Source organism: Gambusia affinis, linkage group LG21 (assembly GCF_019740435.1).
Source record: "Gambusia affinis linkage group LG21, SWU_Gaff_1.0, whole genome shotgun sequence".
Taxonomy (NCBI): Eukaryota; Metazoa; Chordata; class Actinopteri; order Cyprinodontiformes; family Poeciliidae; genus Gambusia; species Gambusia affinis.
Genome location: NC_057888.1, coordinates 17,373,258 through 17,386,275, shown reverse-complemented (window position 1 = coordinate 17,386,275; position 13,018 = coordinate 17,373,258). Strand labels below are relative to the sequence as shown.

The 13,018-nt window shown below is 40.9% G+C and overlaps 2 protein-coding genes across 6 annotated transcripts in view; both read left to right on the top strand.

Annotated features, from left to right (window-relative positions):
- The window catches only part of arhgap29a (Rho GTPase activating protein 29a), a 34,660-nt gene extending 32,690 nt beyond the window's left edge, over positions 1-1,970 (top strand). For all 5 annotated transcript variants that reach the window (XM_044104605.1, XM_044104603.1, XM_044104602.1 and 2 more), the window contains one exon: positions 84-1,970. In XM_044104605.1, coding sequence (XP_043960540.1) covers positions 84-1,048 — 965 coding nt within the window. In that variant the 3' untranslated portion in view covers positions 1,049-1,970. The remainder of the gene's footprint in view (positions 1-83) is intronic.
- Positions 1,971-2,189: 219 nt separating this feature from the next.
- abca4a (ATP-binding cassette, sub-family A (ABC1), member 4a) overlaps positions 2,190-13,018 on the top strand; it is a 39,632-nt gene continuing 28,803 nt past the window's right edge. Inside the window, 7 exon segments of the mRNA XM_044104610.1 lie at positions 2,190-2,547; positions 4,350-4,469; positions 4,831-4,924; positions 5,056-5,197; positions 5,766-5,905; positions 8,061-8,188; positions 9,998-10,195. Coding sequence (XP_043960545.1) covers positions 4,404-4,469; positions 4,831-4,924; positions 5,056-5,197; positions 5,766-5,905; positions 8,061-8,188; positions 9,998-10,195 — 768 coding nt within the window. The 5' untranslated portion in view covers positions 2,190-2,547; positions 4,350-4,403.

Genomic DNA, 13,018 nt, shown 5'->3' with positions numbered 1-13,018 from the left:
TCAGTGTTCGTCTTAATAAAAAGCATTCCTTTAAAGCCCATCTGGATATGTAATATATGTACACTTTTGATCTGTGTTCAAAGGCGACGAGGTGGACTCGGAGACCCTAAACGGGATGTTGTCGTCGAGCGTCCCCGAGATCGCAAAACCCAGCGAGAAGGGTCTGTGCCGCTCGCAGTACGTTACGGTCAGCAGGGTTCTGCTTCGACACCCTCGCAACAAACTGTCCTCCCGGCCGATAAGCATGCCGGCCGAGCGGGTTCTTGGCCGGGGCCAGGTGGACGAGAACAACACCCGGAACAGCGCCAACTGGGAGAACAAGAAGGGAGGTGGATGTAGCCAGTCCATCGAAGAGGTGGACGAGACGGAGAGCTCCAAACTGCGAGCGGGCGCGCATTACCGGAGCACCTTCATCGATACACAGACGCTACGGAGAACGTGGGACAAACAGTACAAGTACGACGTGGCGTCCAGAGCCACCAGATTGGCAGCCAGCTCTCCGTCGGAGGGACCCGCGCTGGATGCCAGTGGCTTGTCGGCTTCTGTGCCAGCCTCCTTAAACCAAGACGCAGTGGGTAGTACCATCAGCACCATCTACCCTAACAGACCTTACACAGTGGCGGTGCGACCCAGCAAGACTTTAAAGAGGGAGGAGAATGTGTCAAGAAACAACACAATTGCAACAGTTTTTAGAGCGCCGAGGACACTTCAGCCTCCGCCAGGAACTTTCTACAAGCCTCCCTCAGGGAGCAAAGCTAAAGGGCAGCAGGACTGTAAGCTAGCTAACAGCGCGGAGGAGGAGGAGGATGACGAAGAAGAAGAAGTGGAGGATGACGACGATGAGGAGGACGAGGAAGAGGAGGAACTAGGAATTGAGATTGAAGTTTCAGTCGATGAACCTCTTGAGGAAGTCGACCAGGCAGCCATGTCTCATTCTCCCAGTTCCAGCCCTGAAGAAATGGGTCAAAACCAGACAAAACCTGTATACCAGAGACTGAGGCCCAGGCGCCTTCAAGAGGTAGAACACAGAGAGGCTCATTTCGTCTAAGTGGAAAGTCCTGGGCTTCAAGAGTCAATACAAACTGTGGTCAAAGGTGAACAAGTTCCATATTAGTCAAAAAAAAAAACAAGCTGTCTTCTATCTGTTGATTTAATCCTCAAAAGACCAACAAGACGCAATTAAACCACTGCGGATACTTCAAATCTTTCCATCACTTGCTCAGAACACTCGGCACCATATTTATAATTTCTATAAAACTGTGCAATTGTTTTTTATATAAATATATATATATATATATATATTGTACAAAGTTGCTACAAACTTACTATGGATGTTTGTTTTAATGCCAAAAAGTTGTGTGTGAAACATTAGATTAGTGCATATAATTGGAATTGCAACACTGAAAACAATCCAGTGCACTTAACCTGATGTGAATACCGATGGAGCAGTGTTTTCCCCATCGTGAGAGTGTTTTAATCTGTTACAAGTAGGTTATTTTCTAATGATTTGTGTATAAATCTGGGTGAATACATGTACACATGGTGCATTAGATAGCTGTACTGGCAGTTAAGACATGTTCTGAAAGGAACAAAATAGCAGAAGCTACTTAGCCTTTTGCGTTTATATTTTTTAACTTGGATGATGTCAACTTTGTCTGACAAGTTTTTACAAATACCACTAGCAGTTTTTCCCCTAAATGTTTGTAATATCACCTTTAAAATTTAATAGCCAAAGCTTTTTTAATTATTTTTTGCATCTTTAATAGTCCTACCAGTAACAAACCTTACATGTTCATTGTCAGCAATAGGAATGACGTCATTTATTTAAACTGTATCTGTTTTTTTATTTTAATGTACACAGTTGATAAACTGTTAAAAGGTTCAATGTATTAAAAAGGAGAAGACAAAAAACAGGTACATTTAAACAACACTCTTTTGTAACTTATTAAAATATATCTGACAAATTCTAAGAAAGATGCTCGTGTTTTTAATTTTAAACATTCCGTCATTTCACTGTCTGCTGATTTAAGCGGGCAACTAGCACGGATTGAACATATTAGTAACACTTCTAAGTTTTGTTATTTAATCATAAAATGCTTTAAGACCAACTCTAAACCCGCTCTCCCAGTTCGACGCTCACGTAGAGCGTGATCGGGGTGTCATTCACCGAAACCACAAGAAAAAAAATAAATAAATCGGAAAAACGCACGCGGACAATCAGACCCCTCGCGGACGGCTCACCACGGGGGGTGTGTGGGTCCACTCGACTTCATTTACGACCCCGCCAGGTCGCAGAGTGCTTTTTTGTTGTTGTTTTTTTTGGCAAGAGCCCAACCCGAAATTCGGGCCGAGTCGGATCAAAACTGTTTGCTTTATTGTCGGGTCGAGTCGGACCTGGGCTTCTGTGGCACGCGCGTTAAGGACGCCTGCAAAACGTACAGCACAGAGAAAAACGAATTAGAGTGCGTGACATGAAGTTGTGTCAATCTACTTCTTGTAGCAATTAGAGTTGGCTGTTTACTCTGTTGAAGACAGAAAGAAAGTAAGGTAAGTTCAGTAGACTGTGCACAATGCGCATGTACTGCCCTGCTCTGCTCCAATCAACTCCTACATCAATTTGCTGTTACAACAAGCAACAAAATGGAGCCGCAAGATGTTGAAACTAAATTTAAAAATGGAAGAAGTTATACGGGTTAATTTAAATCTTAATTAAAACAATATGTCGGGTTTACTTCAGGTTTAGATCTATAATTAAAGTCAGACTGGCGAGAGGGGTTTGATTTATCTTTAGGCCTAAACTAAATTAGTGGAGGGAGAGAGAAATTTAAAAAAATATTTACAGGGATGGATAACTACTTATTTGAAATTTGTCCTGCAGAAAGTTACTGACACTCTTCCTCTAAGGTTGCGAGAAAATGTCTTCACGGAGGGTTATCATGTTAATGGAAAGTGGAAGTTAAAAAATGTGTCGACATCTTTCAGAGGATTGTAAAAGTTTATTCAAGATTTTGGGGAGGTTCACATGTAGACAGCAGCAGGAGACACTTCCACATACAAAGATGTATGCTGAAAACAGGCTACATCTATCTCATTCCTTGTGTTAAACCAAGCAGGCCAGAAAAAAAAATAAACTGTTGCTCATTGGTCAAAAGAAAGCAAATCTTGCATTTATAAATTGAGTTTGGAAATTCTGGGGAAAGAGTCACAGGGAACAGTACATTGCTTCAGGTCAAGAGACGATTTTGGGTAAAGTAAGTGCTCTCATTACTTGCAAATTCTGGATTACTTCAAGCTTATTTCTGCTGACGAGCTTGATGGAGATGCTGATTTCATTTTCCCAACAGGATGCCAAAGGCAACAAAAGTCGGTTCGTTGACCCTGGTATTATTGGTGCTGGGTTGGACATCCAAGTGGCCTTACTTAAACCTCATAAAGGAGAAGAAGATAGGGAATCTATTGACCTTTTTTCTACAGGAAGATGAGAGACACCAGACCCAACAATAAAGATGATCTGAAGGTCACTATAAAAACATCCTAGACCACCTTAGTGCAGAGGCACAGCCTTTTGGATTTTCATTAGCCTCCATTAAATATTAGAAATATTAAGTCATACTGTGAGGAATAGATGTTTATAATATAGTCGTTTCATTATCCGAATTAAACTATTGAAATATTTGTTATTTCAAATAACTCTAAACTTGATTGAATTGTGATGAAATTTTATTACACATGCCCCTCAATAAATCTATAACCATACCTGTAATTACAGTATTTAATGAAGCCTTCATTGGTAAAGGACATGAAGGGCTCTGCCGGAGGCAGAGGGGCGTGAGCCGTCTCTCCCAGTGCTCAGAAAGTAGATTAAATTCAATCCTCTTACGTATTCACGAGGTCTGAAAACGGGCTGCGTTTGCAACCACAGGGAATAGTCGAGAGAACATGGGCTCTAACGTTTCATTTTTTATTTCCTGTGCATCCATCCACAGCTGAGGTGTTCGTCTGAGGTGAGTGGCACGTCAGTGTAATGTATTTACTGTAAACACGCTGTGGTGTAGTAGCTACAGCACAATCCAAAAAGAAGAAAATAACTCATGCTGACAGTAATTGTTTTGTAAATGTAGTAGGAAAGAGCAAAGGCACTTTCCTTTCTAACTTAGACAGATTGCAGTATATTTGACATATGGCTATTATTCTGACTATGAAGTGTGTTGAGCTCATTAACCGTCTTTATGAGCCATTGCTGGCTTTGACGCAGAGCTTCCTGCAGCTGAATGGGCCGATTACACGTCAGTAAGACAAAGGACGGCTCTCCCCAGCACAGCGGCTCATTCTGAACTGGTTGCGTACAGGTCTGCCGGGCCGGAGCCGACCCCCGTGGGATTGTGGGGTGAGCAGGAGCCACCATGGGGTCAGGAGGTCAGGTCAGGCTCCTGCTGTGGAAGAACTGGACCATCCGCAGGCGGCAGAGGGTAACTCTTTCTCATCTGTGCTTTATCCGCCTGTTTTAAGACCAGCAGCATGGGGCAATTATTAAACTTGGTGGAAGTCCCAAGTCAAATTCCATTAAGCTGTTACTGCTTCTAGAAACGGTTGCCCAATTGTTATTTTCAGCAAATTAAATACCTTCCTGTTACATCTGCTTAAGTGTTGCATGCTTTAAGGGCTGCCACACCCTGCTGGGTCTGAACAAGTGCTGGAGGATTACTGGCCTTTTGTGCCAGGCCTTCTCTTTGAACAAGAAAAGGTTCATATTTAATACCACAGGAATGCTCTGAAAACAATCATTTTTAATGGCAATCGTCATAAATTTTAAATGTCGTTTTGAATCAGATCCGGTTCTTCATGGAGATCATGTGGCCTGTGATGCTGTTCATGGGACTGGTGTGGCTGAGGAGAGTGAACCCGCTCTACCGTCAACATGAATGTGAGCCTACAGCTAAATAAGGAGGAAAAAGCTCTTACGTCTGTCATGCAGGCATTCCTGTTTTTTGTTTGTTTGTTTGTTTTTAATAAATGTTGCGTAACTATTTAGAAATGTAATGTTTTGCCCTTCAGGCCACTTCCCTAACAAGGCCATGCCCTCAGCCGGCATCCTGCCGTGGATCCAGGGAATCGTCTGCAACGCTAACAACCCCTGCTTTCAATATCCCACCCGTGGCGAATCTCCGGGTCTGGTGTCCAACTACAACAACTCCATGTATGCTTTGACTAGGCCATTCCAACACATGGATGTGCTCTGATGTCTGTTGTAGATCTGACCTGCTTCCCCTTTCCCTTGCTGAAAGACAATCCCCACAGCATGCTGCTGCTACCACCTTGTTTCATGGTGGAAATGATGTAATAACGTAACATCAGATCAGGTGTTATAAACTTTGCGATTACCTGTAGTTATGGTATTGACATGTATAAGACACTATGTAACAGCCAGTGTTCAATAACGGGGTTTCACACACGTAAGAACAATGTTTTTGGATTGACATTAGCTGAAAAACTACAGTGTGGTCATTTACATAATTAATTTACATAATTAAGATCGCTAACGAACTTCTGAGACCCTCTCAGAACAGCTGCAGTTAACACTGGATTTTATTTAGGGGTACAACAGCAAATCTCAGTTTTCTGAGTTTTATTTGCAAAAAAAAAAATAAAAAAAAATAAGTGAAAGTCTTCTTTACACATCCTTGCATGAGTGGACTATCTTTATATACTGTGTGATGCCAATGAAGACAGGGCGTGTTCGAGCTGCTCCTGATGTTTCTCCGCAGACTGGCCCGGTTCTACTCGGACGCAGAGGAGCTTCTTTTCAGTGACCCCGAGTTTCTGCAGGTCGGTCGCCTGTGGAGGGAACTGAACGCCATGAGCAACTTTATGGACACGCTGCGCACGCATCCCAAAAAGGTCGCAGGTCAGTGCTCCAGGCCTTCATTGAGCTCCTGCAAAGTCCCTCACGCTGAGCTGTTTAATTGGGGCTGGTGTTACTGCTGCAGAAAAAAATGTTTTAATCTGGAGTTTACATGAGTATTAACACAGTTTACTCTGTGGTCACATTTAGCTTCTGGCAGAACTTGCTGTTCATATTGGCTTAAAGACATACACAAATGAGTTACTCTAATGGGATTTAGAAAAAATCCCGTTTTAAAACTGTCATCTCATTTGAAAGTGCATCTGAGGTTAGTTACATCTCACATGCTTTCCCATCATTGTGTCTGGATGCTTTAACACCATTATATCACGCGGGCTTAAGGCTGGTCTGAACCTTAAGCTGCTTATTTTGCGACGAACGTGTATATTTGCTGGGAGAGACGTCTGGCCACGTCAACCGTCCGCTTTCTTGTTTCGTTGTGAGATCACCGACGCGTTTCTTCCATCTATCGCTCTGTCAGACAGTGCCTTGCAAAGTATTCGTACTGCTTCAACTTTTTTTTTGTATTTTTTTGGATCCAAAGCATCTGGAAGCAGATTTTATACCTCGCTTCTCAGGTTCCACATGTAGATATTGACAGATTGCCGATCACCCAAAATTAAACATCATCAGTGCAGCGCTCATTAAATTTCTTTGATCTAAACTGTTTAAAAGTCTTGAGCAGCCTTTAATCTTTTCATTACCTTTGACCAAGTTCTCACACACCATTATGCTGCCACCACCAAGCATAACTTTCTCTTTGCCCTAAGAGTTGTCCTTACAACAGTTGGGTTGTTTAATATATAGGCGATGTCAAAAGGTATTTAGCATCATTGTCGTGGGTTTTGTTTAGGGGTATGAGAGTAAATGGGGTTGAATACAAATGCATGCAGCATGTTTACAGATTTAGATGTGGAAAAATTTGATGAAAAAACGTGCATTGTTTTTGCTTCCAGTTCACAATGCTGGTGTTTCACACCAAATCGCTATAAGATACGTTGATGTTTCTATTGGTGACGTGACAAATTATAAAAACAGAACAAGGAGTGCGACTACGTTTACATTCTTCTCTCCCATTAGCAAAGAAAACGTCTACAGCAGCAGCTTCATGCTTTGGGAGTTATGGTTCACTGTAAGTTGAACTTGATATTTTTTTATATAATCCACCCGACATTTTACATGGTGGTGACTGACCGTGTTGTCTAAACTAATCAGGACAAAAGATTTACCTTTAACTTCCAGATGCTTAAAAAAGCTTAGCACTCTTCTATGAAGGCCAGATTTGCAAAGTGCACTATATGTACAGTAGTAGCAGAAAAGGAGGCTGAATACAAAAATGTACACCCCAATTCAGACTTTTGTTTGCCAGCAAGACTTGACATCCCTGAGATTTTCTTTATCATGCGCTACTTTATTTTTGGTTTAAGATACAATAAAGTTTTTAAGTCTAGTTTGACAAAAAAAAAGAGAAAAAAGGAAGGGTTGATGGGGCATGGGTACTTTTGCATGATACTGTTTCCATATCTTTGTTCCACGGGGAAAAATATTCGGCTCCGTATTGGGAGTGGATTGATGTAATTCACATTCTTGTGAAGTTCTCATGAGCTCAGAGAAAGAGAATGAAATCCTTGTGAAGAAAGTTATAAATTAACTCATGACTGCTTATATTACACAAACATAAAAAGTCTGCGGTTTATTGGATGTAGACATATTGCTCGGAAGGCCCCACGGTGCGTTGTGCCGTTCCGCTTGTTTTACGGAATCAGTTATGTTCCCCGTTTTCGTGTTCCCACTTGTTTTTATGTCGTATGTTGTTTCCAGTGGATGCAACACGAGTGAGATCACTCAGAACAAAACAGGCAGAACTGGATCGAGACCAAAACTGCACTCTGCCCGTCAGAGTAAACTCCGTTCAAGCACAGGCAGGTCGATTGAAATATTGTTACAGTGTCTAGAGAGTCGGAACAAGTGGGAAAGCACTTAGCGCGTTCCGATTACTCTACTGAAACTCGCTTGTCGCAACTTGTCCGCGGTATGTGCCGCTAGGACTCAAGGATTTCTCCGCCCGGACCAGTTATTCCAGCTTGAGGAGGCGCCGTTATCCGTTGAGGCCAGTGCCGCGTGGACCCACACAAACCGCTTCCGTTATTTGGCGCAGGTCGCGGAGTGAAGGTGGAGGCGATCCTGAAGGACGACGAAACCTTGACGTCCTTCCTCCTGAGAGACATTCCCCTGACGGAGTCTGTGGTGGATCATCTAGTCAATGCCCAAATCAGGCCTGAACAGGTACACACGTTCAGAAACACACACACAAAGCCACGAATAATGACTGCAGCCTTTAACTCAGAATGTAAATCCTGAGAATTAACACCCAGCATCATTGAGCAGTCTGTATGATATAAAGTTCAAAATGAACATGTTCAGCCAAGAAAACAAAATACTTGCATGTTTATGTATATAGACATGCAAGTATCTTTATAGTATGCTGTCTATGCATGGCTGCTGCGTAGACAGCAGCTATGCAGTCAAAAAGACACCTGAAAAACCTGAAATCAGTCAAATAATTTTTAATAGTAATCTAATAATATTTAATCTGCCTGTATCAAATAATGTCAAGAAAAAAGGAAGCATTCTTTCAAAGTCAAATGCAGGTTGCATCAAAATAAACAGTCCTGAGTTACTAAATCAAAACCTCCTGAGAGCTTGACTAGCTGATTAATGCTGGTTTTGATTGGCTATTTCTGACCGAGCTGAGTAATTCTGCAGATTTGGTTTGTGTGATCGGCAACAAGAGACAGTGATCGGCGAGAGTCAGTGATCACATGCTTTTTAACGGAAATCGGCCGATTACGATTGGTGGCTGATCAATTGGCACACCTCTAATACCTGGAGTGTTGCCTTGATCCTTTCATGCATGTTTGAAAAATCCTTTAATCTTCCATGGAAATCATTCAGCTCACTGGGAAAGTTTCCCCATCGACTCCCCATGAAGTCACGGGGACTAGTCTGAAGTCCCCGCGACTAGTTTTAAGGGTAACTCCTTCAGACTATCCAGCAGTACTTAACAAACATCTGGTGGAACTGGAAAACACATAATACTGCCCCTTTAATTAGTAAATGGTTGATAAAAAGAAGCGTTCTTGATTAAGTTAAAAATATGAGCATCCTCTTTATGAGACTATTATGCAGCGGAGTCTTCAGTCAGAAGCTTCTTCAGATTTGCTGTATTACAGACTGCTACTGGTTATCCTATCTGCCCACAGTCATCAGTATTTATGACTCTTGTGACGAAACTTGGACTGCATGATGTACAACAACATTTAACATCCTACTTGGGATTAATAAAGTAGTGTTGAATTGACTAATCATAAGTTTAGACTGTGTCTATATGTTTACTTTATTCAACGTATCACAGTCAATATAATAAATAACTTTAATGGAACTGGGATACTTATACATTGTGTTATATTTGCAGTCAAAATGTAGGATTTTTATCCAATCCCATACTGCAAAAATTACTTCATATTCATGAGTATTCTATTCTTCTGATAAGAATAGAAAGAGCAATGTGGTATGAAAAAAACACAAGGAAGCATAGCTGAAGAAAAGAAGACCAAGGGGTACTGTGAGTTTTGGCTTCTTGCTAGAGATCTAAAGCATTGCATTTCCTGGAGTTGATTTAAAAATAAAGTAGTGTGACGTGTATTTGCTAAAATTCCAAATAAATTAACAAGAAAGGGGTAAAAAACAAAACAACTTCCTATGTTCCTTCCCCTGTTTTTCCCTCTTGGGCGACACCCACAAATTCCTGGCAGCAGCTCAAAACTGCATGCCACCTTTCAATGTTAGCGTTTATGTTCAGTTGTAAACAATAATACAACAAGACCTACGTGGATTGCAGAAAACTAAACTATGTGAATTATTCAACTCCACTGTGCACACATAGCTCCAAGGCCCAAACACAAAACCTTTCCTTGCCTGAATTCAGCCAGTGAATCCCTCCAGTGTTTTTGATGCGTAAACAGTGTTTGTGCTAAAGTATTGTAAATCTGACCTTTAAATCTCGTGTTTAAATGCTGCGACCTCTTGTTTCAGTTTGCCTTCGGGGTGCCAGACTTGCATTTGAAAGACATTGCCTGCAGCCTCAGCCTCCTGGAGCGATTCCTGATTTTCCAGAGCCATAGAGGACTCTATTCCGTTCGGAACGCCATGTGCATCCTGACCCCACAAAGGCTGCAGATCATCGAAGACAGATTTTATGCCAACATGGATTTTTTCAAACTCTTTCGACTGGTCAGTGTTTTTTTTTTATTCTTGGATTTAGAAGTATGACATGGATTGCACATCCTTTTATTCACTTATATATGAAGAAAACATAGTTCATGGTTTTAGAAAGATGTTGGCAAATCTCACTGTAGTCAGTTTTTGCCATGTTAATTATTTTTTTGTTCGGGGTGGATAATGAAACATGCAGCGTTTTTTCTTTAAAGGGGCCTCACAGAGCAGCTCTCCCCCACTCAGCTCCTTCAGACTAGCCAGCAGCAATTAGCAAACACCTGGGGGAACTGCGCATCAGCTGACCTCATTATACAAGTTGCTTCTCAGAGCAACGCTGGTAAAAATGCTGTTAAAGGGTTGATAGAGGAGTCATGTTGTGAGGACGTCCTGAATGCAAAGTGTCAAAAAGAGCATGCGTTTCTTAAAGAGACAGAGGCCCAATTTCATGACGTTAAATTACAAAGTAAAATTTCTCTCAAGTCATATTTGATATACTTAACATAGTTACTTGATTGTGCTACATAAGGGCTCAGTGTGCCTGGAAAACACATAATACTGCCCCTTCAAAACAGAAACTTGTGGTGCAAATTTGAATTTATTGCTTGGGGCTAAAGACATATTAAAGATATCCACAAGTGGCACCTTGACTATAAACTTATTTTAACCATCAAGAAGCTTCTGGGTTGATTCTTGCTGCATATTTGACTACGTCTCTTGCCATAAAAAGTTCATTTAAATCTGTCAGCTTAATGACACATCATCAGCATTTTAGTAATATTTGAATAAGATTTCATTTGGATTGAGGTCAGAATCTTCTAGAAGCTCAATGTTGGTCTGCCTTATCAACTCCATGACAGTTTTCTTTTGTGTTTGGTGATTTGAACTGTTGATCTAAGTTCTCTATCTTCATTTTTGGATTCATTTCATGCAATGCATCAATAATATTGGTACTTCATTTTCCCGATTAAAGCTTTTCTCTTAAATATAAAAGAATAAATACCCTCAACAGACATGTTTATATATATTTTTGTTTTAGATGATAATCTGAACATTTTCCCATAATGCATTTTGTATTGGTTGGTTGTTTCTGACTGGGAAGGGTGTATTTTTGCAAATGGCAATAGGTCAACCTGGAGAGGACAGATGAGCTTCCTTTGTGCCCATATTGTGCACTAGTTTTAACAAATGTGTAAAAAAACATACAAATTTAATGAAAAGTTACTAACTGGAGCTTTAAAAAAAAGTAAAAGTTAAAAACAATCATAAAAAGTTTGGAGTAATAGTTGTAAAAGATGACTTTAGCAAAACCTATTGTCTGTAGATAACCTTTGACATCAAACAAATATTGAGTCATCAAAAGCCTATCAGTATCTTCTTTAAAAAAAAAAAAAAAAATTAATTTCCTTTTCTTCCACATCAGCAGTTTGGGATCATCAACACATCCCACTACAACATTAATAAGGACAGAAAGTACTGTCAGGTGACACACATGTTTAAACACAGTAATAAAATGGATCAACATCAGTTTGTATTTGTTTTACAAGCAGCATGACTCATGGGGTGGAGCAGATGTTTTTTCAGGAAAATGCAGTGCAAGTAAACACAGCATTGTTCGGCTGTCATGCTGAAGAAAAACGTGAGCAGGGAAGCACGACTGGAGAAAATCCAAAAACCTGCTGTTTTTACGTGCATTAACTCAACACACATCATGGTCCTAATGTCTCGTGACCACACTCGCTATTTTTCAGTGGATTACCATTACGCTTCAAAATAAACAAAAGTAGATACTTCCAAAAATAAATGGAGCAATAAATGAAGGAAGCACTTGAGCTTAAATAACCATGGATAAATACCAACAACCTGTAATAGCAGGAGAGCAGATGGACTTGGTCTCAGGCCTATTATTAGCTCTGCGCATCGCATGGTGTTTATTCAAGAGTGTGTGCAGGGCGTTAAAAAAAGTCTAACAAATGATACATAAGTAAGGCAGATGCGTGTACTTTTCTAAACTATAAACATGTTTTTAAAAAAAACTCGGATTGTGACAAACGAGCCACTAAAAATTATACAAATTTACTGAAAAAAAATAACATAACAAACATAACAGTTTGCCCAAAGCTCTCTGTTATGGAACAGCAGCTAAGAGTTGTGTCTTGAGGCTCAAGTCAAGTCAAGTTTATTTGTGTTGCATATTTTAGCAACATGGCACTTGAAAACGCTATACATGATAGCACAGTACCAGAAAATGGTACCTCCTCAAACTTCATCGGAAGTGCTGAAATCGGCTCTCATTGACGTAGACACTTGACGAAAATTCCTTGATAACGTTCACAGGGAAGCATCCGCCTGCCGAACTCAACATCAGGTCCGGGTTTCGGGTTTCTGTGCAAAGTGTTGTGTGGTTGGTAAAACTTTTTTTGCTGAAATTCGCTCGGATCGCAACTTTGATATTTCACTTCAGCTAGTCCGAAGTGAAATATCGGACTAGCTGTGTCTGCCAGAGATATGAATGCTTTTTGAGAAACGTCTTTTCTGACATGGAAAGGATTTGTGTACATTTGTACGGGTTCTTCACTAAATAACTCCAAAGACTGTCAAATGACTAAAAACTTCTGGACAGAAATTGCAACGTCGTTCTCTGCAGGGATCACCCCCAGGTGGTCTGTGCTGAACAATGAACAGTCCACAACCACGTGACATCGCGCTGACTGTTCAGCTTGGGATGAAGCATGTGGGATCCTTTAGGGTTGCCTAGTCTCTATAACAACCGCTAAATTTAATCAACATGGCAACCAATTTCTTAGGAAGGCCAGGAATGAGCCTTTTCTTGAAAGAGCT